Raw genomic sequence first — 25,566 nt, forward strand, 5'->3', positions numbered from 1 at the left:
TAAGGTAATGAACCTAAGTCGGATTTGGGACTCTAACAATGGATTTTAGTTGATCTAGCTTGCACTGAGGTCTTACTAGGCCCAAATATATCTTGAATTAATATTTTGAGTCATTGTTATAGTAAATACTATACTATTTTATATTATAATACTTAGTATATATAAAAATTGAATATATTTTCAAGACATTTTTTAATTCAAATTAAAAAAATTAATTATCTCTTTTTTAGTTTTAAATATTATTTTTTAATGTAACAAAAAAGTAAAATTAACAATAATAACTCACATAATTAAAATAGATAATTTTAATATATAGATGACACTATATATATCAAGGATTATTATATATGATATATAATTTTTTTTTCTGTAATGACTATTTATATAATTTATTGAACAATTTTTTCATCTTAATATTTAATAAATTAACATACAAAATATTATTTAACATATAAAATAAGTAACTTAAGTCATCATCTAGGATAATAAATATAATAGTGCAAATATTTATTTATTTATTAGTAGTAAAAAATATATAAATAGTATAAATTGATATTTTTTAGTATAAAAACAATAATAAAAGTTGTTAATTTAGTTAATTACTTAATTAAAAAATTATAAAAGATTGTTTAAATAATAATAACAAATAAGATCACTATTTTTACATATTACGTACAAAGTTTATGAAAAAATTTTTGGATAATAAATTAATTCTCAATAGATTATACATTAATTCTGTCCAAAAAATAAATAATTAATATATTGGATATTATTATTTAAGTACTAATATAATATATATATATATATATATATATATATATATATATATTATCAATTATTAAGTTTATAATTAATTTTTAATCTAATTTTTGGTAATTAAAATTTAAATGATTAAAATTATTAAATGCTAAATATTTTATATCTAACCAATTTATTTTTTTATTGAAATTAAAAAAATGAGTCATTAATCAATTCTAAATTTAAATTTAAATTTGAGGAATAAAATAAAAAATATTTTAAATTTTATCTCACTAACCAGAATTAATTTCAAGACAAGAAATTATTTTGCACATCATATATATTGTAAGATAGTATGGTCATTTGCTATTTTTTAATGGTAAATATTGTCAAATAAAATAGTGTAAGAAATTAGAAGAAAATGTATTTATAAATTTAGAAAATATTAATTTATTTTTCAATAGAATAAATTATATATTGAATAACAAAAATTATTATTGGTTTCTCTTCACACTAACTAATATTCAACAATGGTGTTTCGGTACATCATGTTATCAAGAAATATTAATCGATTTAATAACTTTTGTAATGACATAAGTTTATGAATTTGAAAATTTGAAAATCATTTCATAAAATGTGAAGTTTTAACAAGTAACAATGTTGATCATATTGTTTTGACTTCAAGAATGAATACGATACCAACAAATAAAATTGTCCTAAGTAAATTTCAACGAAGACAAAAGTCCATAAATATTGCTATTAATGAAAAATTAATCTATTTTAAAGATAAATATAATTTTTTTCTACGAATTTTCTAACTCGGCAAGTCGAGGATTAATCCACCACATATTGATGCTCTATTTATTAAGAGTGAGATTCGAACTCCAAATACTTGCTTAAGTAGACAAATGAGATAACCATTCAACCAATCCAAATTGATTAAAATAAATATTAATTATTTTTAAATTGTAAAATGTTTATAATAATAATTACTATATATATTTTTTATTTAAATTTTAACAAAAAATTTTATATAATTTTATGTATTATTTCGTGTAGGGCACGGGAATATACACTAATTTTTATTTAAAAATAAAAAAAAAATTTATTTTATAATAGAAAAAAAAATCCAAATATGGTGTGGTGGGATGGTGGTTATTCTTAGTAATCTAACTTTGATATTTTATTCCGTATAATCTCAAATAATTATCCAAGTGGTAAGTAGCATTGCATATATATATATATATATATATATTTAGAAAAAATGAAAACATCTTAAAGAACTTATCCAACAAATAAAAATACATTTGTTTTTATTTTGACATAGTCATAATGAGTGCTTCAAAGTTCAAATCCTTAGTTCACAAGTTTCTCCTTTGAAATACAGTAAGTCACAACTTCAAACTCGCCCTTTGCTCTGAGACGCAAGATGGAGGTGATCATGGCTATGGAGTCCGAGATTCAGAATGCTATCCGCTCTCGCCTTTCTCATTTCAAGCAACATTCCGAGTCAGTACACTGAATCACTCTCTCTGCTCTCTCTGCATTACTCTCACTACTCACTACTCACTATATATGTTTTTCTTTTGCATGCAGTTCTTTGACTTTTGAAGGGGTTCGTAGATTGCTTGAGAAAGATTTAGTCTTGCAGCAATTTTCATTGGACCCTCATAAGACTTTTATCAACAATTATTTGGTCAAGGTACCTCCTTTTTTATTTTATTTTATTTATTAAGATGCTTTTACTGTTTGTTTGCGAGTTTTGACTTCCATTTCCCTCCAAAACCAAATCTCGCTTCGCAATCATAGTTTTAATCTCTTCCTAGCATGCAATATAATTGTTTCTTAGGGCTACACTTCCACTTTCTGATTGTTGATCACATTAGTGTATGGTGTTGATTGTTGAACTAAGATAGTATCCTAATTGTGCCATGCATGGAGGTTTTGGCTTTTAGAAATTAAACTATGCAATAATTGCTTATTGTGACTTGCGATCACAACCATTTGCTTTACAATGTATTTGCATATGTTGATTTGTAAAGCTTTATGTGATGAAAAAAGCTTGTATTTTATGACATGTCTTTGTAAATTCATTGATGTGTATTTTTACCCTACACAACTGGTAGTGCTTAGAAGAGGCTGGTTATGATTATGATGTCCCAAAGTCGTCAGCGAAGGTGCGGGGAAAAGTTGCAAGTATACAAGAAACAGAAGAACCAAACAGAGAATGTCAATCAAAAGATGTAGAGGATATTTGCCCTGCAGGTGGCAAGAAAGCAAAAAACTTGCAACGACGAGTTAAATTTGCAACTGGAGAAAAGGAAGCTAAGGACTATGGAGGAAAGGTAGTTCAAAGGGAGGCACGGATTAAGAAAGCTGTTACCAAAAGGTCTTCCTTCATCAAGGCTAATTCTGAGTATGCTGCTGACTCTTTCGATCAACTTAGCATTCTGATCTCTCTTGATTACAATGCATACTAGGGACCTTTAATAAGATATGACATTGGGAACTTTTCCCTTGCTAATTGCAGGATTATTACAATGGCTGTTCTTTGTCGGCTATTGGAGGAAGATCTTCAACTTGATAAATTTACTCTTGATCCATATAGGAAGTTTATAAATCAACAGGTTGATGAGGTGAGTTAGAAAATCCAACTAGTATGCGTCAATAATGCCTGAAAGAATTAAGGAAAACTGAACGCTGCTATATGATTCTTAGCAAGTAGTAACTCTGTTAAGTGTTAATTATGAAGGTATTAGAGTCTTCTGAAGTTGTGGAACCTTCAAACAATGGCAAGAAAAGTAGTGTGAAGAAGCCTGATCCCAAAGTAACAAAAAAGGCCAGCTGCGAAGAGAATTTGGATGCTTCAAATAAGGAGAGTGGCAACAGAGATGAAGTAAAGCCTAGAAAAGAAGGTGGTTCAAAGGCCAAGCTGCAAGCTTCTGTTGGAGCTAAAAAGCTTAAAAGGAAGGATACGGATCAATCAAGTAGGAAAAAAATCAAGTCTGTTAAATCTGCTTCGAGGGATGATAATGGTAGAGAAGACAATGGAGACAACTCTAAAGATCAGCCTCATTCATCACCAGAAGGTACATTGCTTTATTTTTTGTGTTTTTTATTTGCAACTTGTGTGTTTTATATTCGTTCTTCGTCTTCTCGATCTCATGTTTCCATTCATAAACACAAATCCTACTCCAATGTTATATAAGGTAAATAGTCCCGCTACACATCCAAACCTTTTTGGCAATCAACTCCAACCAAGTTAATTCAAACCCAACAAAAACCATTCTCATTAGTAAGTGCATGTAAAACATGCTCCAACTCGCCCACTAATGCAAATGTTTCGCATGCCGCATTCTGCATTATGAATACACTAGCAGCTCAACAGGTTCAACCGCTTTTCTATTGAGTTAAAAAAATATTTTTATATTTTTATTTTTAAAATTATAAATTTAATATCAATAATCAAAAAATAAATTATGAAAAAATAAAATATTTTAAGTTATTTAATATATCGGGCCTGCTACACATACAAACAAAAACGGTGTACAAGTTTTACAAGTTGGCCTAGCCCATAAAAAACACACGCGCATAGTGAAGAGCATTGAATGGAGCGTGATTTACACGCGCTCCACTCAAACGGTTACGCTTCGCGTAAACCGCGCCCTTAATGGCAAACTCTTCCACTTCTTCCACTTCTCAAAGCCATTCAGAGAAAAAGCAACCCTTCCATTTTCGAGCAACGTTCAAAACTCAAGATATACACCTCGTCGCTAACATTCGAAAACTCCATCAACACACCATAGAACTCTCGATCAAGAATCTCCAGAGAGAACAAAGCTATAATACTCAAGGTACGTTACATTACCATTGCTGTATATTTTCCATATTTCGAACTAGGTTTTACTGTTCTTCTACGTTGTTGTACGTTTTACTGTTCTTCTTGCTCTATGTCTCATTTTACAGTTTATGATGTTCTACTTGTTCTAGGTTTTACTGTTATTCTTGATTCTATGTTACACTGTTCTTATTCGTTCTTCTAGGTGTTACTGTTCTTGTTGTTCTAGTTCTTCTGGTAACTGATTTTTGGGGGTATATTCCGTAGTTTGGTGGGTGTATATGAGGTAATATACATGGGTGTATATGGCACAAATTGTTGGGTGTATTTTTCTGAACTGATATACTGTAATAGTCAGCAGTTGCAACTGTTCTTATATTTGCTTGTCCATGGGTGTATATTGCTTGACCTTGTATATTGATGCATGTTTGAGTGATACCTGACTGATATATATGGGTGTATCTGAATCATATCTATGGGTGTATCTGACTGATATATATGGGTGTATCTGAATCATATCTATGGGTGTATCTTACTGTTATCTATGGGTGTATTTAACTCATATATATGGGTGTATCTTATTGATAACTTTGTGTGTATTTTTCATTTCAGAGAAAATGGCAGCAAGAAACCAACCTGGAAGAAACGTAAGAATAAATATATGTCTTACCTGAAATCAGTTTTATATAATAGAAACATATCTGACTATAATTTTGTTTCTGTTTACAGCAAACAAAAGACCTTAAGTGTGCAACACATCTGCTAAGTGATAAATTCAGAAACATGAGTGAGCAGAAGAAAACGATTGTGAGGGATTTGGGATTCGGTGGCTTGATGCACATCCCACCACTAAGGGTGCATCACCAAGTGTTAAGGGAGCTGGCTAACAACTTCAAATTAGGGGAGAACAGACTGAAAACCGGATACGGTTCTTTTAAAATAACCCCAAGAAAAATAGGTCATGCGCTTGGCATCAACGCAACAGGTAACTCGATAAAAATTATAGGTGTATATTAACTGATGCTTGGGGTGTCTTTAAGTTGATGCTTGTGTGTATTTGAACCGATTTTCTTACTTTGTTGTTTTCTTTTTTGTAGGAGGTCTATTTCCTCAGAAAGTCAATTATAAGAAACTTTCTGAGGATGACAAAGTAATTTTTAGAAGATTCCAGGGTAAGACCCTCAAAAGTCTTACAGATGAGATGATGGATATTGGCGTTGGTAACGAAGAGGATCGCCTAATGTTCAAGAGGATTTTCATCCTCTATATACAGATGGCGTTCCTTTTGCCAACGACAATAAACAAAATCTCGCCTGTGCACCTGGCCCCAATTTTTGAGATGGACAGCATAACGGAGCGAAACTGGGGAGGGCATGTTTTGACCTTTATCATCAAGGGCATAACCGACTATAAGGAGAAAAAGAAGAAGGCAATTGATGGCTGCCTTTTTGCCCTGATGATAATTTACTTTCATCTTTCTAAAAATAAAGGCAAGAAGAGGGCTGAAAGACCGCGAAAACCCTGGATTGCCAACTGGAGTAAGGAGCAGTTGGTCGAAAGAATGAATGCAGAAACAGAGAAAATTTTGGTAAGTGAACATAATATGTTGGGTGTATTTTATTTATCTGAATGCTGCTAAATAAATTATCTGATGTTTCAGGGGATTGTAAAGATGGCGCAAACAAGAGAGAAAATGAAAAAAATAGAGGAAAAAGAAAAAAAAACAAGAAATCAAAAAAATAAAAAAAAGAAAGGCAAGTTCAACATCGTCTTTAGAGAAAGAAACAACTGATAGTGACAGTTCTACCTCTGAGTCTGAGACTCAAGAAGACTCAGAGGATTCAGCAAGAAAACAATCCAGCAAAGAGAGAAAAAAGTAAGTACCATACTTGAGTGTATTTTGTTTATCAAGTTGGGTGTATGTTATTTATTAAGCTGGGTGTATTTCGTTTGTTGTGCTGGGTGTATATTGTCCATTCAGTTGGTTGTATCTTGTGCATTCATCTGGGTGTATTTTATATCTTTAGTATGTTCTAAATAATGATTGTTTGCCTTCCAGAATGGACTCCAAAAAAAGGAAGAAGAGTCAAGAGGATTCAGATTCTTATTCAGAATCTGAATCAATTGATGAGTAATGTTCTGAAATTATTACTCCTTTCTTTTGGCTTAATTATCAAGATTTCGTGTATTAACTGAAGTGTCTCTTATTAACTTATAGAAGCGAAGAATCATCACCGGTGAAGAAGCAAAGAAAAAAGAAAAAGACACAAAGAACACCAAAAAAGTAAGCACTTCTTTGGATAATATTCTGTGATAAAATTAATTTTTTATTTCTGATTTATATTTGTTTATTCCACTCAGAACACAATCCAAAAAGAAAAAGGTTGTTGCTGAGCATTCATCTCCTGAAGAAGATCAATCCTATGATGGGTACAGTAATACGTAAGCTATATTACCGTCATCATCATAATTATTTTAGTTAACATCTTCTTTTATGAATGTAGTGAGAGATATGAAATATCAAGTGAAGATCTAGATGAATTGTTAAGGGAAAACGATGAAAATTCTGGTGCACAGAGGTATGTCTTGATGGGGGTGTATATTTCAGATTTTAGTGTGTTTTTTTTGCTAATAATTGTTTCTTGTTTCGCAGGGAGAAGGAAGCTGACATGCGATCGACAGAAGGTCGCTATGTCTCCTCTGAAACGTAAGAAGCTTTATTTAATAAAATCTTGTTATCATGATTTACGTGTATCATATTTTGTCTGAATAACATGAAATCTATTTAGAATACCGGACGTGAACTTGGGAAGTGATGATCCTTCCTCTCAAGGACACACAGAACAAAGTAGTGTAAACAGGCCTGCAGAGAGCATGTAATTTCTCTTTCAAATAACCGTTACTTTTGTTCTTTTATTACCTTCTACTTCTAATTCTGTATATATTTTTTTTAGAAAAAAAAGCCCTTTATTATTTTATTCGAGAAAAAAAAGGCAGGAAAAAAAGCAAAAACTGCAACTACGTAAGTTCTCAAAAAACAAAGCCTGTGTTTCTTTTCAATGCTTCAAGTGTATTTTGACTTTATTTGGGTGTATTTCAGGTTGAGTCTGGTAGAAGAATCAGCCAATGACCCAGCTCAATAGAACATGATGGTTGTGCGGATGGAGACACATTCACAACCTGAAGCGCTTTCAATGTGAGTTTTACAACTAAATTTCAACCTTATAATCATGAATTTTAATGGGCTTTCTTAACTTTTTATTTTTCTCTTGTTTAGAGTTCTGATTCAAGTTTATGTCCCGCTATCCCAAGGAATAATTTTGTAAGAACAACCATGCTGAGAACCTCCGGTTCTCATCCATGCGGATTTTGTGGTTTTCAGAAGCAGGATGTGAGGCTCTTCGCTGAGCCATGTTGGAAGCTTCTGATGTCGCGAAGATCTTTATCTTTTGGGCTTTATTTTGGTTATCTGTACTTAGTTTGACACTTATATTCTCCACTATTTATATATATTTTGTATTAACTCCTCATAGAGGTTATTTTGGAGAAACAGGTTATATAATTCTGTCTTTTGGGTTTTATTTTGGGGTTCTCCTATGTATATATGTATGTATACTTATATGCTAAGACCGGTTATCTTCGCGAACCGAGTCTTGAGTTTTGTTATCTGTATTTTGGCACTCTTCTATTTATATGTATGTATGTCCGTATCAACTCATCCTTGTCTGCTTTGGTTACGTTATCGCTTTTTGGAGTGCTGCGCTTTTCAATTTGATGACTTTGCTTTACCTTTTTCTTCAAAGGCTCATAGTTAAAAATCTTTTTTACTATTATTATATATATAAATTTTACTTTAGAGGTCGTAATACCTCATCACCTCTGTCTTATGACTTAAGTATAAGGATCTGTGTGGTAGGGTGTTACAAGCGGCGCCGCCCTGGTCACGAGCCAGCATCTTGCAGTAGTAGTTCTGGTGTCGTGAATCGCAGTGACGGCGGGAGCACGAATTCGTGAAAAACGCACAGCTGCAACTGCAAGTTTGCACAGAGACAGCGGCAGCGAAATAACGGGGATGCAGAGCGCTGACGTCCATGGCTTCTTACAATGTCGACGTAATGAAGAGAGAACGTGAGACAGCTTTAACAATGGACGAGGGTGTACTATGGGTGGGTGGGTGGGAGCGGCTGAGCGCTGGAGGGGGAGGTGCGTTGGGCTAACCGGTGAAAGTGGAGGCGTGTCGGGCTAAGCAATGGAGGGAATGAGCATCGGAATGAACGACGGTGTGAGTGGAGGAGGGTTGAAAAGGAATAGGAACATTGTCTAACCCTAATAATTTAAATTCAAAAATTGATTATTCTAATGAATTGAGAATCTGATTTTAATAATTAATTTAACTTTTTTTTAAACTGTTGTTCAACATTTACATGTTCACCTATACTTTCTCATTTGAAAATCAAACTCATTTTGATCTTATTTACAAATGAAAGAAAAATGAGAATTAGAATTCTCAAAGAAATTTAAATAATTCATTTTTAGTTGTTCCAAAATAAGAAAAAGAATTTAACTCTTGAGTGAATTTTAATTCCTAGCATTTCAAACAAGCTCTTAGGTTTAATTATTTTGTTGGTTTTTATAATTTTACCAAAATTTCAATAAGTTTTTATACTTTTTTTCTTTTAATTATATACCTACACTATTTTTAATTTTATAATAAATTCTTTTTAGTGTAAAAAATGTTAGAATTAACTGGATATTTCTTCGCAAATTGAAGATATTCATAATTGAGAATGTAACTAGATTTTTGATTGCATCTATTTTGGAAGAAATATTCTATTAATTTTAACATTTTGATATGAAAAGAATATAATTATAAAACTAAAAATAGTGTAGAGATTTAATTATTATATATATATATATATAGTTAAAAATTTGGTAGAAGTATAAACACCAAAAGAGTAATTACACCTTAAATTGAATGCGACGCTTCATTTTTTCTTATCTTTGATGAATTAAATTTTTATAAACCTATGGTTATCCAATTAGATTTAGGTGTTATGGACAATTTTTAAATAATAAATTTAAAAATGAATTATTTTTAATGTGATATATAATTGATTATTTATATAAATTAATATAAAAATTAAATTTATATTTAATATATTCAAAATTAGAAATATTTAAAGATCAATATTCTTTTATTTATTTAACATTTGAATAAAAACTAATCAAGTTTTTATTTTTTACTAAAATGTTGGCTCTAAGTATTTTGCATTAAAAAATTCAATCCTTTCGGCCGACAAGAAATAATAAAAGAGGAAATGTCATGAGACAATATTTTAAATGAAAAATAAAAAATTAATTAGTATTAATTTAAAATTTTAATTTTGATGTATATTAAAAAATTTAAAAATGTTAATTATTTAATTCTTAATATTTTCTAACAAAAAATACTAGTACATTTTGCTAAAATTAAAAAAATATATATATTTATATATATACGAATTTTTTTCAAATAAAAATTATTCTAATTTTAATTTTAGAGATCTAAATTTTTTTTTTGGTGTCTAGAGTATGTTTGCCATTCTCTATGTAGTGTATGAGGTTCATTGTACTTTTCAGCGAATTTCAAGTGAATTCGTCTAAATATAAAAATTTGTGATCCCTCTCAAATTTCACTTTTCACTTTTTACTATTCATTTTTGTCCTCTTTTGTCTTACTTCTCATTTTGGTTGTTTTGATATTTTTATCTCTTCAATTCGTCACTTCAAGTAATTTTGTTCTTTTATTTTTTTTTAAATTTAATTTATTGTTCTATTATTTTATGATTTTATCATATTTATTTGGTTAGATTAACTTTTATTGTTAGTTTTAGTTAGTTTGATAATTATTTAGTTTGATAATTAGATGATATAGTTAGTTTAGATTATCATTTATTATTATTTTAGATAATGTCAAACGATCATGTGATTATAGTAGGAGATAATAGATGTTTGTTAATAAAAAAATTATTTTGTTTATTGTTTTATTTGAATTAATTATAATTTAGAGTAAAATTATAGTTTATGGTCTAGGTATTTAGACTTATTTTCAATGTGTTTGATAATAAGTTAGATAAATTTAAATTATTTTATTTAGATTATTAAAGTGTGTTAATAAGTATCTTTCTCATGTCCTTTTTCTTGAAGTGTGTCATGAAGTTGGCAGCAATATGTCTTGCACAAAACGCTTGAAAGGCATGCAGCAGTTTTCATCTACTTCTATCAGCGTTCAATGCAGCAACAAGCGATTTGTGTCTGTCTGAAATCACCAACAAGCCTGGTTGAGATGTCACGTGCTGCCTCAGATAAGAAAGAAAAAATGACCAAGCCTCTTTCATCTCATCCTCGATCACGGCAAAAGCAATAGGCGATATATTTGAATTGTCATCTTGAGCAATAGCCATAAGTAAAGTGTCTCCATATTTACCATATAAGTGGGTGCCATCAATAGAAATAAGTGATTTGCAGTGCTTAAAAGTCTCAACACAAGAAAGAAACGTCCAGAACACTTGATGAAACATGACATTATCGACTAAAGCAGGCAAAAGCTGTGCTACAAGTTGCACCCAAATACCTAAATAACCAGTGTTGTTATAACATATAAATGATGAATTAATTAAGCATAGATAAGAAAAGGCAATGTAATGAATCTTACGAGATAAGTACATCTGCATTGTGAATAACCAACGAAAAAGCTCGTTGTATGATTCCTCCTAATCTCCATATATCCTAGCAATGACTATCTGCTTTGCAAGTCATATCTTTATGTACGACACCTTGTAACCAAAGTGATTCTCCACACTTCCTTACAAAATCCTTATGCTGATGGTTGGACCTGCCTTGACAATTGTAAATATGTGCTAAGCAATTACCTTCGAGTCCAACCTTCTATAGTCTTGACCCGTTGATGTTTGCATGCAAGTATGGAGATGACTGTATCTCCTCACCTCCCATTTTTTCTACTTTCGACAATAAGATATGCGTATGTTCTATCGACAACCAGACCCAAAGAAGATGTACTGTACAACGTACTTCAATTGATCACTCTCTAGTATCTTATACTCCACAGTTCTCTTAATGCTATACGACTTAATTGATATAATAACTTTCTCATTGGTGGGATCATCTTCGGGACCTCCTTGAATAAATAAGAAGTCATTGTTTCGAGATTCAGTGTGAAAAAGTGATCCAGCCGATCATATGATAAAAAATGGTAGGCTGTGTCAACGCGATTTGTGTGTCACTGAAATAGTTCATCTCTTCCTCCTTCTCATCTGAATTTTCCGTTAGTTCAACCTCAGTATCTTCACCGTCATCAGGATTAACTTGATAAAGATCCATCATCGGGTCTCTAATAGCAGAACTCTCATAACTTTTAACATTAGTTTGCATCATACCATCATTAGAATTCTCGACATTTGATCCCTCTTGATTACCTTCAGGTGGCCTATTTAGGTCAACCATCGTCCTTCTAATATTTATTTTAAATGCCCCACTTAAAAGGGGTATCATTAACAGTATCCGCAGAAGTTCCTCCACCTAAATCGACTAGAAAAAATAAATAATTCCAACAGATGGACATTTGTCCAATGGTTGTGTCAGACCCTAATAAGACGTATGTTCTTGTCATCACGTAATCGATATCTAATTCATAAAAACGTAAAACCTTATCAAAATCATCATCAAATAAAAAAAAATAACAAAATAATAATTATAATCTATGATACACCTTTTGAAAAACAAAGTGTTATCTACTTTGGACGGATATATGTAGTAAATTTTTTTTACGATTTTCGTGTGTTGTTGACCAATGGCATGCAATATCAAATTCTTCAATGCAGTTAGATTTTCGACTTCAGATGGCATATATACAAATACTGGTTGAGAAGAACTAAACACGATAGATTCCTCTTGATTATATATTATTTCATCATCATAATAAATGAATAATAATGGAATTTCAGACAATATATAGATTAAACAGAAGATGAAAACAAAGAAAAAAAGATGAGTCACTAGTAGTGATTTTGGTGACCGAATAGTCTTGGTGAGAAAGCAGTTTAAAATTTGCCCAGGAGTACGGCGAACTTTATACATTACATAAAGTTTACCATGAGAAGCAACCAACTTTGTAAAAATGACAAGATTTGTTGAAAGAGACGGCAAACTGGTTCTAAACGCAAAGATAAAAAATGGATCTTTGAAATTAAAGTTTGAATAATTTTTAGGCGAAAGCTAGTGCACTCTAGACAAAGTAGGGAGTACAGCACTCTTTAAAAGTTAACCTGCTATCAAAAGTAATTAAGTAAATTAAATTTATTTATTATTGTTATTTTTTTTTGTCATGGGCTGAACAAATAAACCGGCACTAACAAAAAAAACTAATTCGCTCGTTTAACACAGGACTATCTTTACACCAGAAAAGTACTCAGAAAAATTTGATCGACTTCCTCCGTTATTCTGTTATTATTGATGTGATGTCTTCAAGCATTTTCACTGTTTTGTTTGCTAGCAGGTGCTTCCACTATTGTTCTGTCTAGCCACAGATTTTGACGCTCTTGAACCCACCCCATTCCACATCTACCATAAATGGACCTTCAAAGCCTGAAAAATTGCTGCCATAAAAAAGGAAGACGCTTTATGTCGCCGCTGCTGGTTGGCTAACTCCAAACGTAAAACTGATTCTGTAGAAGAACCCGATCTCCATGAAGGCGCCATGATTCTCAGATGACAACGCAATCAAAGCACAAAATACATGACAGTTACAACAAGTCCATTATCTTTTATTTCAAATTATTCTCAACGTGTACGTAATAGAATGAAAAATTAAAATACAATTATATTTAAACAATTATTTGTATTATTTTTATTAATTTATTCAAAAAATAATTAAATTTTGAAGCTAATTGGTATAAAATATTACATATATAAAACTAAGAAAAATTTTTATTTGTATAAGAATGAGCCTAATAAATAATTATTTTATTTAATATATAATTAAGAGTATTTCTTTCTTTGCCAACGAGTTATAGTTCAAATGACATAGTCTCTATATTCACCTAAGAGTTGGTAAAAAAAAAAGAATACTTTTTTTTTATAAACATTAATTATTTATTTTACATACAATATAGAAATAAATGAATATAATATTTATTGAGTAGACGCAGTTACGTAAAAAAAATTTATTGTCATAGTATTTGAACCAAAGAAAAAAAAGTATTATTTTAAGAAAAACTAATAATATATTTTTAATAATATTCTTAATACAAAATAATAAATTTTAAATATTTTTTTAAATAATATATATTAACTAAAATAATATAATTATCCCAAATAATATATTATAAATACAGTAAAATGACATATTTCAATAAAAAAATTGTTAATAAAAACTTGTATAAATTTTTGTTTCGCACAAAATAAAATTATTATATGTTTGTTTGCTTTTTACGTTGTATATATGTTTTTTTAATTAAATTAGTATAATACAAAATCTTTTATCATTTTGTTCATATTTAATGTTTTAATTTTGTTTCTCACAAAATAAAATTATATATATAACACAAAATTTTTTATCATTGTGTTTATATTTAATATTATAATTTTATTTCACATAAAATAAAATTTATTTAAATTTTAATATTATATACATAATATATATATAACACAAAATTTTTTAGCATTGTGTTTATATTTAATATTATAATTTTATTTCACACAAAACAAAATTTATTTAAATTTTAATATTATATACATAATATATATTTAATATTATTTTTTTTAAGATTCTAATATATCTTTTTTTCTAGATTTAGTACATGAATTTTTAACTTATTTTTTATGTATTATTTATTTTAATTCTAAAGTCCAATAATTTTTTTACAGACATGTTATTTTTAATATTTATATACTATTTTTTTATTTTGAACTTCAGCCCAATACTTAAGACTTACAAAAAAAATCTAAAACTTATCAAAAAATGATTAACCTGATTAACAAGTTACCTTTTTAAATCCAGAACATTCAAATAAAATATAATAAATGAAGAGTTCAGATTTACGAATTTATAAGGTGTGCAACACTCCATACTTGTAGCGTTTAATATCCATTATCAATGTAAAAACATTTTGTCAAACGTTCAATATCCAAGTAAATTAATCCATTATCAATGTAAAAACATTTTATATAAACATCTAACTATATCATATCATATATTAGTAAATGAGCTAATGTATACTTAAAATTTATTTATTTCTTTGGGTGTATACTTAAATGGTTATCTAAACGAATGAATTTGATTGAATGATGATCAATGCATAAAAATTAAACTTCAATATAAATGCATAATTGCACAATGCATATATACCAGTGGCTTCCTTAAAAGGGAATTGCATGGCACCATCAAACCCTTCCTGCTGCAACAACTTGAGCTTAGCCAAGTACTCATCAGACTCCACGGTGGAAACTAACCGATCATGAAGCTATAATCATCAACAGAAACAAATTGTAAGGTTTATCAATCACTACCAATATGCCCAACAGAAAAGTGGGCGATTCAGATAGGTTCCGAAGAAGCTTCAAATTCTGGTCGAGCAAGTTCCTGAGGCGGCGATTCTCCGATCGAAGAGACTGTAATTCTTCTTCATCCGATGGACAGTTAGCCGCAGGAGGCTCCTGGGCGGCGGCGTTGTGGTGCTTGTCGTGGAGGTAATGATGGCCGTATTCGACGGCGGCAAAAGTGACGTCAGCAACATCAAGCACCGTCTTGGCCACCTCTACGGCTTCACGGTGGTGTCCCATCACGAAGACAACGATCAATTTGAGGAGGGAACGTGGAATCGGAACCTGAATTGGGCAAAGTTCTTCGCTTTCGAAACCCCAATTGATTTTCTTCAATTTTTGGCGTTTTGACGTGCACGTGTGAGGAAGGCGCTCTACTTTTTGCACGTTTTCATATTTTAATTTGGAGCTTGTTTCAAAATATTTAACATAAAAAAATTATTTTTTTAAGAAAAAGAATTTATTTTTATTTAAAATTTAATTCTATGATTTAGAATTATTATAATATATTAATAGAATTGAATTTAAACTTAAAGAGTGTGTGAGAATTGATTTAAAATTTAGATTTCTTTTTAATTTAATTTACAAATAAAAGAAGGTTCATCCTTAAATGCTATTTACTAAGTATGGAGTGCTGCACATCTTATTAATTCGTTAAATTTAAACTCTTCATTTATTATATTTTATTTGAATGGTCTAAATTTAAAATGGTAACCTGTTAATCAGGTTAACCATTTTTTTTATAAATTTTAGATTTTTTTATAAGTTTCAGATATTGGATTGAAGTCCAAAATAAAAAAATAGTATATAAATATTAAAAGCAACATATCGTACAACCTGTTACGGCCTGGCCCAAATCCACGCGGGTCAACCCGACCCGAGCTCTCGCCGGCCCAGTAAGGCACACTCCGCCCGACCCGGACACGCGTCCCGTACGGCTTGCACACAGCCGAAGGACAGCGTCCTCAAGGGTATGGGCTTGACCATTGAAGGGGCCCACTACTGACATGTATATAAGGGGGAGACTGGCTCTCCCCCCGAGGTACGTCACATTTTCACATAGCATTCCCTCTCCGCCTGCACATATTCTGACAAGGGCGTCGGAGTGTCTTTGCAGGTGGCACCCCCCCTTTTTCATCTGAAGTGCTCAGGATCTCGTCCACCCGGAACCTGGAAACCACGGCCAGACGAGCCTCTCCATCGTCCGAAGCGTTGACCTCAGGGTCCTAACCCGAACCGTCCGGTACCCGACCTACCGAACATTGGCGCCGTCTGTGGGGAAAGACGTTCATGGATTTCGTACTGGTCCAGACTGGGACTGGTTCCGAGGTAGCGCCTCCCATACTCGGAGGAGGCGCCGTCGCGACGGAATCCCGGCAGCAACAACGATCGCCCACGAGGGATGCGACGCAGACTCACGAGAGACGCCCCTTCGGGGGGACGGGTGACAACCACGCCAGGATAATGCAAGAACTACGCCATAGAATGCAAGACTTAGAGCGCAGGCTAGCAGAGAGAGAGCGCGACCAACGCTCCCCAGAGCGGAGCCCCACCCGTTCCCGTTCGAGAAGCTGTTCGAGACGCACGCCGAGCCCCCAATGCGAGTCGGAGAGCACTGAGGAACGGGTACGCCCCAGAAGAAGAAGTCGCGACCCCATCATCTACGCTCGGCACGAAAGGCGGCGCGCGTGGAACAGAGGCAACGAGGAACCCCCTCGCGAGAACAATGAGTTGAGAAGAACTGCCCGAGGACCTGTCATAATAGGAGCGACCCCTTTCCACCGCTCTGTACTCGAGGTCCGATTACCAAAACATTTTGACAAACCGACAGACATGAAGTACGACGGAACACAAGACCCCCTAGAACACTTGACGGCCTTCGAGGCCAGAATGAACCTAGAAGGGGTGGGAGACGAGGTCAGATGTCGCGCTTTTCCGGTCACCTTAGCGGGCCCGGCAATACGGTGGTTTAACAACCTCCCGCAAGGCTCGGTGACCCAATTTACCGACATCAGCCGCGCCTTCCTGGCTCAGTTCACAACTAGGATTGTCAAAGCCAAACACCCAATCAATTTGCTGGGGGTGACACAAAGACCCGGAGAGCCGACCAGGAAGTACCTGGACCGTTTCAATGACGAGTGCTTGGAAATCGACGGTTTGACGGACTCAGTAGCAAGTTTGTGCTTAACAAACGGGCTGTCGAATGAGGATTTCAGGAAGCACCTCACCACGAAGCCCGTCTGGACGATGCAAGAGATCCAATCCGTGGCCAAAGAATACATCAACGACGAGGAAGTCAGCCGAGTCGTGGCTGCCAATAAACGGCAGCCCGCCTACAACCAATCCCGGCACTTCGACGCCAGAGAAAGGCCGAAGGAACACGCCAAGGACGGCGGTCCGAGCAAACAATCCAAACCGTTCCCCCGAGTTGGGAGGTTCACCAACTACACCCCCCTTACGGCCTCGATCACTGAGGTTTACCAACAGATAGCAGAAAAGGGGATACTGTCGAAGCCCCGACCACTGAAGGACAGGACAGGAGGAAACAAGAACCTCTACTGCGAGTACCACAAGGGTTACGGGCACAAAACCCAAGACTGCTTTGACCTAAAGGACGCCCTCGAGCAAGCTATCAGGGAAGGCAAACTCGCCGACTTCTCCCATCTTATAAGGGAACCAAGGAGACGCAACCGGGACAACGACAACGAGGACAGATCCCGACCGATAAGACGACGACAAGAGCCAGAGGGTGACGACCACGGTCTCACGGTGGTAAACGTAGTGACGGCCAGGAATACCGCCCCGAGGTCGAAATCGGCGCAGAAGAAAGATGCCAAGGTCTTAGCGATCTCCGCGCCACCTAGTAGAGGCCTTAAAGGTCTCCCACCTATCTCTTTCGGCCCGGAGGACCAATGGTTCGACGAAGCACCGGAAAGTCCGCCCATGGTCATTACGGCTAGGGTTGGAACCGGCCTCGTCAAACGAATCCTGGTAGACACAGGGGCAGACTCAAACATCATGTTCCGAAACGTTTTCGACGCCCTGGGATTGAGAGATTCCGACCTGACGACCCACCAGCACGGTGTGGTAGGGTTAGGAGACCACTTCATAAAGCCAGATGGGATCATCACACTCCCGATTTCTGTGGGACAAGGGCAGAGACGAAGGACAATCATGGCTGACTTTGTAATATTACGAGATTCAACGGCCTATAACATCATCCTGGGGAGAAAGACCATTAACGATTTAGGGGCAGCCATCAGTACGAAACTACTGGTGATGAAGTTCATCACCGATGACGGATCCGTGGGATCCCTCCGGGGCGACTTGGAAACGGCAGTCGCTTGCGACCACGCCAGCCTTTCTCTCAGAAAAAAATCAAAGGAAGCGTCAGGAGTTTTCCTGGCCGACCTGGACGCCAGGGTAGATGACAAACCCAGACCAGAGCCAGAAGGAGACTTGGAGAAGATCAGAGTCGGCGAGGAGCACGATAAGTTCACATTCATAAACAAGAACCTCCCGCACGAAATAAAGGAGCCTTTGATGGAAATGATCAGGGCTAACGCCGACCTCTTTGCCTGGACGCCTGCCGACATGCCAGGGATAGACCCCCAGCTCATGTCACACCACCTGGCCGTAAAGGCAGGAGCCAAACCAGTGGCCCAGAGAAGAAGGAAAATGTCGCAGGAAAGGGCAGACGAGGTAGCCAAGCAAACGGCCAGCCTCTTAGAAGCAGGATTCATCCGGGAACTAGATTACTCGACTTGGTTGTCGAATGTGGTTCTGGTTAAAAAACACAACGGGAGGTGGAGAATGTGCGTAGACTACTCTGACCTCAACAAGGCTTGTCCCAAGGACTGCTACCCCCTACCTAATATTGATACGCTCGTTGACGCAGCGGCAGGGTACAGATATCTGAGTTTCATGGACGCCTATTCAGGGTATAATCAGATACCGATGCACCGACCTGACGAGGAAAAAACGGCGTTCATAACGCCAGGAGGCATCTACTGCTACAAGGTCATGCCATTTGGCCTAAAAAACGCAGGAGCCACATACCAAAGATTGATGAATAAGATATTCAGCGAACTCCTGGGCAAAACAGTGGAAGTTTACGTAGATGACATACTCGCAAAAACCGCCCGATCTGACGATCTCCTGAGTGACCTTAACGATGTCTTCTCGTCACTACGACAGCACGGCATGAGGCTTAATCCACTCAAATGCGCGTTCGCCATGGAAGCCGGAAAGTTCCTAGGCTTCATGATCACTCAAAGAGGAGTGGAAGCCAATCCCGAAAAATGCCAGGCTATCCTTCAGATGAAGAGCCCGGGCTGCATCAAAGACGTCCAAAGACTCGCTGGGAGATTGACAGCTTTGTCCCGTTTCCTCGGCGCATCGGCAGCAAAGGCCATACCTTTCTTCAACTTAATGAGAAAGGGAATAACGTTCGAATGGACACCAGCGTGCGAAGAAGCATTCAACCATTTCAAGCAAATCTTGGCGGCACCACCAGTCCTCGGGAAACCCAGAGCCGGAGAACCACTCTACCTCTATCTATCAGTAACCGAGGAAGCGCTTGCCGCGGTCCTCGTCACAGAAGAAGCGAAGACACAACAGCCCGTCTACTTCGTGAGCAGGGCACTCCAGGGACCAGAGCTGAGGTACAGCAAACTGGAAAGACTGGCACTAGCGCTCCTAGTATCCTCCCGAAGGTTAAGACAATACTTCCAGAGTCACCGAATAGTCGTGAGGACAGATCAGGCGATTCGGCAAATACTGCAAAAACCTGACTTGGCTGGAAGGATGATGACCTGGGCCATCGAGCTCTCACAATATGACCTACAGTATGAACCTCGACATGCAATCAAGGCACAGGCAATGGCCGACTTCTTGGTAGAAGTAACGGGCAATCCTCCCGAGGAAACGGGCACACGGTGGAGGCTTCATGTGGACGGGGCCTCCAACCAAACGTCCGGAGGAGCAGGGGTCATCTTGGAAAGCCCAGCAGGGGTCATCTATGAGCAATCGACCAAGTTCGAGTTCCCAGTGTCAAACAACCAAGCTGAATATGAGGCTCTCCTAGGCGGTCTAGTTCTGGCTCAGGAGGTCGGCGCGATGAGGGTCGAAGTATGCAGCGACTCCCAAGTCGTCACCTCGCAGGTAAACGGAAGCTACCAAGCCCGGGACCCCCTCCTCCAAAAATACCTGGAAAAGGTTAAGCAAATGATGAGCCAGTTCCAGGAGGTCATTGTCCAGCACGTTCCAAGGGAAAAGAACACACGAGCAGACCTTTTGTCGAAGCTAGCGAGCACAAAGCCAGGATCGGGTAACCGGTCGCTCATCCAGGGCATGGTGAAGGAACCAACGGTCGCCCTCCACCTGACGGGGGCGAGCCCCTCATGGCTAGATCCCATTACCACCTTCTTGGAACTCGGCAAGTTACCCGAAGATGAGAAGGCGGCCAAAGCTTTAAGAAGGGAGGCGGCCAGATACGCAATCATACAAGGACAGTTATTCAAAAAGGGACTCAGCCAGCCCCTATTGAAGTGTTTGCACCCCGACCAAACGGACTACGTGCTTAGAGAAGTCCACGAAGGGTGCTGCGGACATCACATCGGGGACAAAGCCCTAGCAAGGAAGCTCGTCCGAGCAGGATACTACTGGCCAACAATGATGAAGGACTCGAAGGAATTTGTCACAAAGTGCACAAAGTGTCAACAAAACGCCAACTTTCACAAAGCACCAGCCTCCGAGCTAAGCTCGCTAACGACCACACGTCCTTTTTCACAATGGGGAATCGACCTCCTGGGACCCTTCCCGATCGGCCCAGGACAAGTCAAATACCTCATTGTAGCCATTGACTACTACACCAAATGGGTAGAGGCTGAACCACTAGCCACCATATCGTCCTCCAACTGCCGGAAGTTCATGTGGAGGCAGGTGATAACCCGTTTCGGCATCCCAGAAGTCGTTATCTCGGACAATGGAACCCAGTTCACCGACAAGAAGTTCATGGAATTCCTCTCTGGCCTGGGGATAAAGCAAAAGTTTTCCTCAGTAGAACACCCCCAAACAAACGGGCAGGTAGAGGCCGCTAACAAAGTCATCCTTCTTGGACTAAAGAAGCGCCTAGACAGTAAAAAGGGAAACTGGGCCGACGAACTCCCCTCAGTCTTATGGTCTTACCGGACAACCGAGCAAAGTACCACGGGGGAAACCCCCTTTCGCCTAACCTATGGGGTCGACGCGGTAATACCGGTCGAAATCGGCGAACCGAGCCCCCGACTACTCCTCGCGGGCATGAGCGAAGCGGTTGAGAAAGACCTGATCGAAGAAACAAGGGAGATGGCTCACCTAACAGAAACGGCGCTGAAACAAAGAATAGCCCTGCGTTACAACGCACGAGTCCTCAAACGAGACTTCGAAGAAGGGGACCTCGTCCTACGACGCAACGACATCGGCGCCCCGACCCCAGGAGAAGGCAAGCTGGCGGTAAATTGGGAAGGCCCCTACAGGATAAGGGAGGTGCTCGGCAAGAGCGCTTACAAACTCGAGAAGCTAGACGGCAAGGAAATACCCAGAACATGGAACGCGAGCAACCTAAAGAGGTTCTACTCCTGACCCACCGGCTCAACGACCAAATAGCCTAACCAGAGAGTTAGTACTCGCCCCGTCCACATGTTATTTCAACTTGTTTACTTACCTTGTCAAATACTTACTGTCGAGTAATTTTTACTTGTTCAAATATTTTGTTTAAAACTCTCTTACTTGATATCTGTCCCTCGTGACCAAAACCTAAAACGGCACCCCGGGACTGATCACCTCGGGAGCCAGACGGCTCATAGGCCTCAACCAATTCAACGATTACGCGACCGAACCGGTCCGAACTGCTACCAAATACGAAAACGGCAAGACGGGCACAAGACATAAGCCCGCTCAGAACAAACGGTAACACGAGAACGACAACACGACAAAATAATGAAATAAGCAAGAAATCATAGCGATCAAACGACGATAACTTACGAAGCGTCAAAACGTGCAACGAACACGTAAAGTTGTTCAAAGCAAACAAAATGACAAAGCATCAACAAGTTGTTCGACAAATACATTACAAAATATCCTAAGTTACAAGACTTCACTTCTTCGGCATATCAACAATCTTCCCATCCTGGATAGTCTTGAAAACACCAATAGACGAGATCTCGAAATCAGGAGCGGCAATCTTCAGCTGGGCCTTCAGGGCATCTTCGGTCATCAAGATGGCGTTCTTCCCTTGCTCCTTGGCCACCTTAAGCTTCTTCTTAAGATCAACGGCCTCTGCCTTAGCGGCCTTCGCCTCCGAGATGGCCTGCTCCCGCTCCTCCTCCAAAGCGACAACTCGACCTTGAGTGGCGTTCAGTTGACTTTCTAATGTCATCTCACGCTCAAGAAGCCGAGCCACGGTCTCATCAGACGCCTTCAGCCTCTCCGCAATATGCGACGACTTCTCCTCGGCAGCATTAAGCTTTCCCCCCATCTCGGACAGCTGACCCTGGAGGAGCTCAACTTGAGCCTTAAACTCATTATTCGCCTTAACAGAAGACTCGAGCTTCCTCCGAAGCGCCTCCATCCCAGACAGCTCAAACTCAGCCTTCCGAGCTATCACGGCCCCACGAAGCAAGGTGCGATACATCCACCTCGCCTGCCCGGACAGCTCGGTTGCATGAAAATGCTCTTCCGTCCCGGGTATCAACTGGGAGTCAATGAACTTGGAGGCATCAAAATTCCTTTCCATTACGGTTAGGACCCCCTCCGGGCTGGAAGACATCTTTCGCTTTTTGGGAGTGTGGATAAGCTCCACGTCGCTATCTGGATGGGGGGAGAGGGTCGCCTTCCCGTCGGCAGGTCCCTCCTCCCGGACAGGGGAAACTTGACCCCCTAAGCCCTGCTTTCCCGACGCCTCCTCATCCTGGGCAGGGGAAGCCTGGCCCTCCTTTTCCCCCGACAGACCCTCCGACCTGCCGGCCCCCTTTTCTTCGGCATTCTCATCATCACTAGCCTCAAAAAAGGTCTTCATCAGGTTCTCGAGACCGGTCACTGTGGCAGACATTTCCACTGCGAATAAAGAACAAGAACGTCAGTCGTCAAACCGGAAAGAAGAATAACAACGACAAAGAAACATAGACGAACAAAAAAGGTAACTCACGAATATAGCTCCGGCCGGCCTCCCGTTCACCCATAAGAAGATGGGGATTCACAGGATTCTTTTCAAAGATAGCGAGAAGAACGTTCGCTATATTCTTATCTACAGCCGACAACCTCTTGTACGATACTTTCACAAAAGGATTCGACCCCGCGCCAAAGCTCCAATAAGTCTGGATAAGGCGCTCCCCCTCTAACGACAACCAGAAGGGATGGCGACCCTTGACGGGACGAACCTTAAAATACTTATCCTTAAAACCATGGTAGGAATCCTCAAAGAGGCTAAAAATCTTCCTACCCTGGGAAGCACGGAAAGAAAGAAACCCTTTTCTCGCCTTCCCCTGTTTGGAGGGGTTGGTAAGGTTGAAATAAAAAAGAAAGACGTCCACCGACACCGGCAGCTCTAGATACTCGCAGACCATCTCGAAGCAACGGATAGAAGCCCAGCTGTTCGGATGAAGTTGAGACGGACAGACGGATATCCGATTCAGCAGCGCCATTTGAAAATCGGAAAACGGGATCCGAACACCGACTTGTGTGAACATAGATTTGTAAAACCAGATCCAATCGGGGACGCGAGGAGAATGAAAATTGAGCTCATAAATACGCTCGCGAGGAAGCGGGACAATGGACTCATAGTTGGCCTCCTCATCAGTACCCCCACACAGGTAACCGGCTTGCCGGAACTCCGTCAACTCCTCCAAGCCCATCTGGTTGGGCGAACTCCTTATATCGTCAGTCACCCAAGCATACGGGTCATAAGCCGCAGCGGATCCGGAAGCCCGGGAGACAACACGAGGCATACCTACAGCGGGGTACCACTCCGTTAGTCTACGAGGTCGGAAGCTCGAAAAAACTCAGAAACTACGTCTTTCCAACTCAATCACAACCAGATACGGCTAAAGACTGCACCTACTTCACAAACCACCCAAAAAGCCTACCCTGGAATGGTACCCCCTCTCTAACCCACCTATCCCAACACTAGAAAAACCTCTTATCAAAAAACAAAACCAGCCATGCAGTAGATGCAAACAACAAATCACGCAATAACAGAGCATAACGCAGATATCAGAAGAAAGAAACCAGAAGATTACCTGGAAAGATGAAGGAAATCTGGGTTGAAAGTCGAAGCAGGAAGGGGTTCGCGCAGGAAACTTTGGATGTTAGGGAGAGAAAGAGTTAGAAATAGTGAGAGTGAGAAGCAGATAGGGAGAAAAACTGTTTAAAAACCACCCCCAAAAGCGCGAAAGGAAAAGGGGCAAGATAGTCTTTGCGCATAGGGTTTTTTCAAATCATTATGAGCATTAAATGCCCAGCGCGGAGAACGAAACGGCCAACAGATACCACAGCAGATCAAGAGACACGCGCACAAGAGGCGCGTCTCCCCCACGATCAACCGACCCGACGACAACGCACAAACGAAGACATCACGCGCCACCAATGGCCCTTACGGCCATCGCTGACGCGTCGGAGGCACTGTTACGGCCTGGCCCAAATCCACGCGGGTCAACCCGACCCGAGCTCTCACCGGCCCAGTAAGGCACACTCCGCTCGACCCGGACACGCGTCCCGTACGGCTTGCACACAGCCGAAGGACAGCGTCCTCAAGGGTATGGGCTTGACCATTGAAGGGGCCCACTACTGACATGTATATAAGGGGGAGACTGGCTCTCCCCCCGAGGTACGTCACATTTTCACATAGCATTCCCTCTCCGCCTGCACATATTCTGACAAGGGCGTCGGAGTGTCTTTGCAGGTGGCACCCCCCCCTTTTTCATCTGAAGTGCTCGGGATCTCGTCCACCCGGAACCTGGAAACCACGGCCAGACGAGCCTCTCCATCGTCCGAAGCGTTGACCTCAGGGTCCTAACCCGAACCGTCCGGTACCCGACCTACCGAACACAACCAAAAAAAAATTACTGGACTTTAGAATTAAAATAAATAATACATAAAAAATAAATTAAAAATTCATGTACTAAATTTAGAAAAAAAAAGATATATTAAAATCTTAAAAAAATAATATTAAATATATATTATGTATATAATATTAAATATAAACATAATAATAAAAAACCAATGAGTTATAGCTCAAACGGCATAGTCTCTCCATACTCATTTAAGAGGTTGCGAATTCGAGTCTCCTATCTTTGGTAAAAAAAAAAACCATAATAATAAAAATTTGTGTTATATAAATTTAATTAATATAT

General features: G+C 38.3%; 5 protein-coding genes across 5 annotated transcripts; 3 read left to right on the forward strand and 2 right to left on the reverse strand.

Annotated features, from left to right (window-relative positions):
• The first annotated feature begins 2,167 nt into the window (after nucleotides 1-2,167).
• LOC107607825 (uncharacterized) lies at nucleotides 2,168-4,147 on the forward strand. The gene is made up of 6 exons (XM_021107973.1): nucleotides 2,168-2,247; nucleotides 2,335-2,440; nucleotides 2,865-3,154; nucleotides 3,269-3,374; nucleotides 3,491-3,827; nucleotides 4,119-4,147. Exons 1-6 carry the CDS (start codon nucleotides 2,168-2,170, stop codon nucleotides 4,145-4,147), a joined length of 948 nt encoding a protein of 315 aa, XP_020963632.1.
• A 261-nt stretch (nucleotides 4,148-4,408) lies between these two features.
• LOC110264735 (uncharacterized) lies at nucleotides 4,409-6,368 on the forward strand. The gene is made up of 5 exons (XM_021106777.2): nucleotides 4,409-4,592; nucleotides 5,189-5,223; nucleotides 5,306-5,561; nucleotides 5,674-6,164; nucleotides 6,237-6,368. The coding sequence occupies exons 1-5, from the start codon at nucleotides 4,409-4,411 to the stop codon at nucleotides 6,366-6,368; spliced, it is 1,098 nt and encodes a 365-aa protein (XP_020962436.1).
• Nucleotides 6,369-14,598: 8,230 nt separating this feature from the next.
• Nucleotides 14,599-15,415, reverse strand: LOC148554278 (uncharacterized). Its single transcript, XM_088495069.1, has 3 exons — nucleotides 15,143-15,415; nucleotides 14,982-15,096; nucleotides 14,599-14,603 (listed from the first exon to the last, which is right to left on the reverse strand). The coding sequence occupies exons 1-3, from the start codon at nucleotides 15,413-15,415 to the stop codon at nucleotides 14,599-14,601; spliced, it is 393 nt and encodes a 130-aa protein (XP_088351195.1).
• A 1,224-nt stretch (nucleotides 15,416-16,639) lies between these two features.
• Nucleotides 16,640-19,094, forward strand: LOC148554279 (uncharacterized). Its single transcript, XM_088495070.1, has 3 exons — nucleotides 16,640-17,650; nucleotides 17,789-18,166; nucleotides 19,074-19,094. The coding sequence occupies exons 1-3, from the start codon at nucleotides 16,640-16,642 to the stop codon at nucleotides 19,092-19,094; spliced, it is 1,410 nt and encodes a 469-aa protein (XP_088351196.1).
• A 3,219-nt stretch (nucleotides 19,095-22,313) lies between these two features.
• Nucleotides 22,314-24,162, reverse strand: LOC148554280 (uncharacterized). Its single transcript, XM_088493108.1, has 2 exons — nucleotides 23,364-24,162; nucleotides 22,314-23,272 (listed from the first exon to the last, which is right to left on the reverse strand). The coding sequence occupies exons 1-2, from the start codon at nucleotides 24,160-24,162 to the stop codon at nucleotides 22,314-22,316; spliced, it is 1,758 nt and encodes a 585-aa protein (XP_088349234.1).
• Between the last annotated feature and the right edge of the window lie 1,404 nt (nucleotides 24,163-25,566).

The sequence above is a fragment of the Arachis ipaensis genome, chromosome B7 (assembly GCF_059453495.1).
Source record: "Arachis ipaensis isolate K30076 ecotype BB chromosome B7, ASM5945349v1, whole genome shotgun sequence".
In the NCBI taxonomy this organism is placed as follows: domain Eukaryota; kingdom Viridiplantae; phylum Streptophyta; class Magnoliopsida; order Fabales; family Fabaceae; genus Arachis; species Arachis ipaensis.

Bases quoted from the DNA above. Each gene is read 5' to 3' on its own strand.
- LOC107607825 (XM_021107973.1), top strand. From the start codon at position 2,168: ATGGAGGTGATCATGGCTATGGAGTCCGAGATTCAGAATGCTATCCGC. The intron at 2,248-2,334 runs GTCAGTACACTG...TTTTGCATGCAG, and splicing joins CATTTCAAGCAACATTCCGA to TTCTTTGACTTTTGAAGGGG. The intron at 3,155-3,268 runs GTATGCTGCTGA...TGCTAATTGCAG, and splicing joins TTCATCAAGGCTAATTCTGA to GATTATTACAATGGCTGTTC.
- LOC110264735 (XM_021106777.2), top strand. From the start codon at position 4,409: ATGGCAAACTCTTCCACTTCTTCCACTTCTCAAAGCCATTCAGAGAAA. The intron at 4,593-5,188 runs GTACGTTACATT...TTTTCATTTCAG, and splicing joins ACAAAGCTATAATACTCAAG to AGAAAATGGCAGCAAGAAAC. The intron at 5,562-5,673 runs GTAACTCGATAA...TCTTTTTTGTAG, and splicing joins GCTTGGCATCAACGCAACAG to GAGGTCTATTTCCTCAGAAA.
- LOC148554278 (XM_088495069.1), bottom strand. From the start codon at position 15,415: ATGGGACACCACCGTGAAGCCGTAGAGGTGGCCAAGACGGTGCTTGAT. The intron at 15,097-15,142 runs GTAGTGATTGAT...TGATGATTATAG, and splicing joins CTTTTCTGTTGGGCATATTG to CTTCATGATCGGTTAGTTTC.
- LOC148554279 (XM_088495070.1), top strand. From the start codon at position 16,640: ATGCAAGAACTACGCCATAGAATGCAAGACTTAGAGCGCAGGCTAGCA. The intron at 17,651-17,788 runs GTTTACCAACAG...TTTGACCTAAAG, and splicing joins TTACGGCCTCGATCACTGAG to GACGCCCTCGAGCAAGCTAT. The intron at 18,167-19,073 runs GTAGACACAGGG...TCGTTGACGCAG, and splicing joins GCCTCGTCAAACGAATCCTG to CGGCAGGGTACAGATATCTG.
- LOC148554280 (XM_088493108.1), bottom strand. From the start codon at position 24,162: ATGCCTCGTGTTGTCTCCCGGGCTTCCGGATCCGCTGCGGCTTATGAC. The intron at 23,273-23,363 runs GTGAGTTACCTT...CTTTATTCGCAG, and splicing joins GGCCGGCCGGAGCTATATTC to TGGAAATGTCTGCCACAGTG.